Genomic DNA, 3578 nt, shown 5'->3' on the forward strand with positions numbered 1-3578 from the left:
AACACCCGGCCTGAGAGAGGGTGTACAAAAGAGGATTTTATTGGGGGGGGGGCGGGTAGGGGGACAGGGAAGTGGGAAAGACACAAAGCTCTTAACCCTTTTATTGGCTTGATCAAATGTGATAGTTTATTGTCAAGAGACAGAATTTAGAAATAAAATCTGCAGCTCCGAAACTCATCAAGGAGTGGGTTTTTCCAGTCGAGATCATATGTGCCCATAAAAATAAAACATGGAAATGGCAGCCACTTATCCACCTGGGGCCACAGAAATCTAGTTAGTCCTCAACATGTTCAGCTATACTCACCAACATGAGAGACGGGTCTCTGGATCAGGGCGCAGAGATGAGGAAGAAATTTAATAATAGTCTAAAAGGCAAATGTAGCTAACATTTAAAGGTGGCTCACGACATAATCAGTACAGTATGTATATAATTTCAAAGTTCTACACTCTAAATCCATGAAGTAGGTAAAATTATCTCACCGCAAAGATGAAGACGTGAGTCAGTAAGATGCCCAAAATTATAGAACTGTGAAGAGATAGACCACGATGGTGAGAGGTGATCTGACTCACAAATCAAGATTCTTAATCCCTGTCACCACCTCTCTTTGGGTCAATAATTTCGTTGGGTTTCCTACAGTTGCTGTAATAAATTGCCATAAATTTGATGGCTTTAAGCAACACAAATATGTTAGCTGACAGACTGGAGGTCAGAAGTTGGAAATCAGTTTCACTGAGCTAAAATCAAGGTGTCCTTCTGGAGGCTCCAGGGGAAAATCTGTCTTCTTGCCTTTTCCAGATGGGAGAGTCTGCAACATTTCTTGGCTCGTGGCTCCTTCTTCCATCTTCAAAGCCAGAAGCATAGTATCTTCTCTCCCTCTCTCCTTACCTCTTGATTCTCCCTCTTATGGACTATTGTGACTACATTGAGAGCCCACCTGGGCAACCCAGGTTAACCACCCATTTCATTAAGGACAATGATTTCACTGTCCTTAATGTAATCACACCTGCAAAGTCCTTTTTGCCATTTAAAATAACATAGGTGCCATCTTTCTGTGCATGAATGTCCTGGCTAATGCTTTCAAGAGCATCAATGATGCTGAAAAGAGAGGCAAAATGCAAGCTCCTTATCAGGGAGTGCTCCAAAGCCATCGTCTGGTTTCTAACTATGAGGAGGAAACATAGTCACATTGGCAAATTTAAAATCACTGATGATCACAAAGCTGGGAAAACTGCTGTGAACCTTACAGGCAAGTTAAATAAGTGTGGAGGGATCAGCCCCAGATTTGATATGCAAATCAAAAACCTAGAAAAATGGCAGAATCATCTGCTCCCATTCCATCAGTTCGGATCCATTGGACTGACAATTTTAGCTGGTATCATGGACCATGAAGAAGCAAGATGAAGACACACGGGAGGGGAAAATCCTGGGATTCTTGTTCTAGGGATCAAAAACATACAGACATATAAAATGCCTCAATGGAGAAAAAAAAAAGGAACTTAGGCACAGGTCCTAGGATCTTTAGGGTCCCTCATTCAACTTATCACCATCTCCAATAATATATGCATATTTAAATTAGTACACTCACCAGGCTGTGTTAAACATATCTGTTAATGTTCTGCCCTTAACTGCACTATGAGTGTGTTCAGGACAAGGATGATGTTTGACTCATCTTAAAATATTTAGCTCCTAGTAAACACAAAGTAGACTCTCATAAATGCTTGTTGTGTTTGACAAATGATTGATGAATCAATAAAATGAATAGATTTAAACATGAAAGTAATTTATGTAAGTTTACATATATGTCACTTACCACAAAAAAGAACATGATTGAGCACATGCTGACCACCAGTAAGCACCATAAAGTGTTCTGGATACTCCTCTCCTCATGTCTTTATAAATCATGCTGTTTTAGGCCTCCTTCCTTTGCTTATGCTGTCCTCCTGCCTGGGATACCTCTCCAACCTTTCCTGCCTAGTAAATTTTTACTCATCCTTTTAGATTCAGGTCAAGGGCTCCACTCTCAGAAAACCTTCTCTAGCATGCACGCACGCGCACGCACATGCACCGATGTGCCAGAGTTAGCTAGAGGTAGTTCACTAGAGCTGATTGAGCACATTTCTTCTCAACTCCTCATTTTGTAGCACCCTATTAATAGCTGTGGTAAGAGTATTTATACCACAGAACTTGGCCAATACTACAAACATTACTTTTCTCTCTAGAGGATCATCATTAAATATTTATACTGCTATGCATGTGCACATGCACACACCCCACAGGTTTAGTTTCCCACTTTTGGTTTATGTACCTATAGAATCCCTTACTTACCTCTACCAAATTATTTTCCCTTCTTTTATAATCTTTTGCTTATATGCTAATGACCTCCACTTGTTAGCTGCTCAATAAAGCAGAAACTCTGTCCCCCTTTCTGTATTCTGAGTGTGTAAGTTCCTGACAAATACTAGGTACTCAACAATAACAATCATAAAATTACAAGTAAAATTTAATGACTTCTTACTAAATACCTATAACTAAATATCATCTACTCAAGAAAATTCCAAGTGAGACTTTTCATTTTTTCTAATAACTGCAACTGCTCCTTCAAGTACCGTCAGCACCAATCACATACTAGTGGAAGACTGGAGTTGGTGACACCTTAAAATTGTAAAATCACCATTTAGCAGTATCTTAGTCATTCCAAGAATTCATACTGGCCCAGCAATTTCCTCTCAGGCAAACCTTCAATGCCATGCAGAGATTGTCACCTGCCATCCCTGAATCCTCCATTAAGCAGTTGCAAGGGTCACTGAAACAGGAAAGGAAGGTGCATTCCTACCACTGATACTTCATTTCCATACTCCTGGGCTGCTTCTCTCTCTCCCTGTCTTGAGCTAACATGGGAGTTGGTGGGTGACAGAGCAGTCTGTGGGAGAGCAGAATATGAGGACACACTTATATAGTGAAATTTATTGTTTGTATCTCACTGCCTGTCCACTCTTGGCCTGTGTACTCACCTGGGATAGTAGGTGCTAATGGCTATAGCCCCGGCCCTATGCAGATGATCTCTGAGACACTGAGAAACATCTCCAGTGTGACTCCAGCCTGTATTCTCTAATATCCCCCATTAGTCTCTACTTGATGATCTCCAATGTTATTAACTTCATCCTCCCAAACTCGAGGCCTATGGAAGCAGGTGGGATTTCCCATTGTTCCTCAAGAACCTAGGGTAATAGGTTGTCTTTTCTCCTTTCTAAGGTTCTGCATCATTTCTGCCTCCAAACCTCTAGATCCTAGGGGTGTGTCTTAAACTTAGCAAACAGTCATTAAGGAAAATGAGCTCCTGGATCCCTCTTCCTGCAGGAGCCCCAGTTAGGTAGGAGAGAGAAGGCTAACTTTAACAGTCTCCATGAAACTTAGACTCTAGAGTAACTTCCCATCTTTGTCCCATTCTTCTTCATTTTTAGGCAAGGGTAGAAAGTTGTCACAGTTTTATTGGAGGCTGTGCTATGCAAAGCCTACATACAGTCAGTGCTGGGCAATATTATAGCAGGGCTTTCTTTGACTTCTCTGACTTCTAGAA

At 41.1% G+C, this 3578-nt stretch overlaps 1 protein-coding gene across 1 annotated transcript; it reads left to right on the forward strand.

The window, feature by feature from the left end:
* The first annotated feature begins 1060 nt into the window (after nt 1-1060).
* LOC114100254 (small ribosomal subunit protein uS8-like) lies at nt 1061-1402 on the forward strand. The gene has a single exon (XM_027944890.1). It carries the CDS (start codon nt 1061-1063, stop codon nt 1400-1402), a length of 342 nt encoding a protein of 113 aa, XP_027800691.1.
* Nucleotides 1403-3578: the final 2176 nt, after the last annotated feature.

Source organism: Marmota flaviventris, chromosome 10, assembly GCF_047511675.1.
Source record: "Marmota flaviventris isolate mMarFla1 chromosome 10, mMarFla1.hap1, whole genome shotgun sequence".
NCBI lineage: Eukaryota > Metazoa > Chordata > Mammalia > Rodentia > Sciuridae > Marmota > Marmota flaviventris.

Coding starts and splice junctions, on each gene's coding strand:
- LOC114100254 (XM_027944890.1), top strand. CDS start 1,061: ATGTCCTGGCTAATGCTTTCAAGAGCATCAATGATGCTGAAAAGAGAG.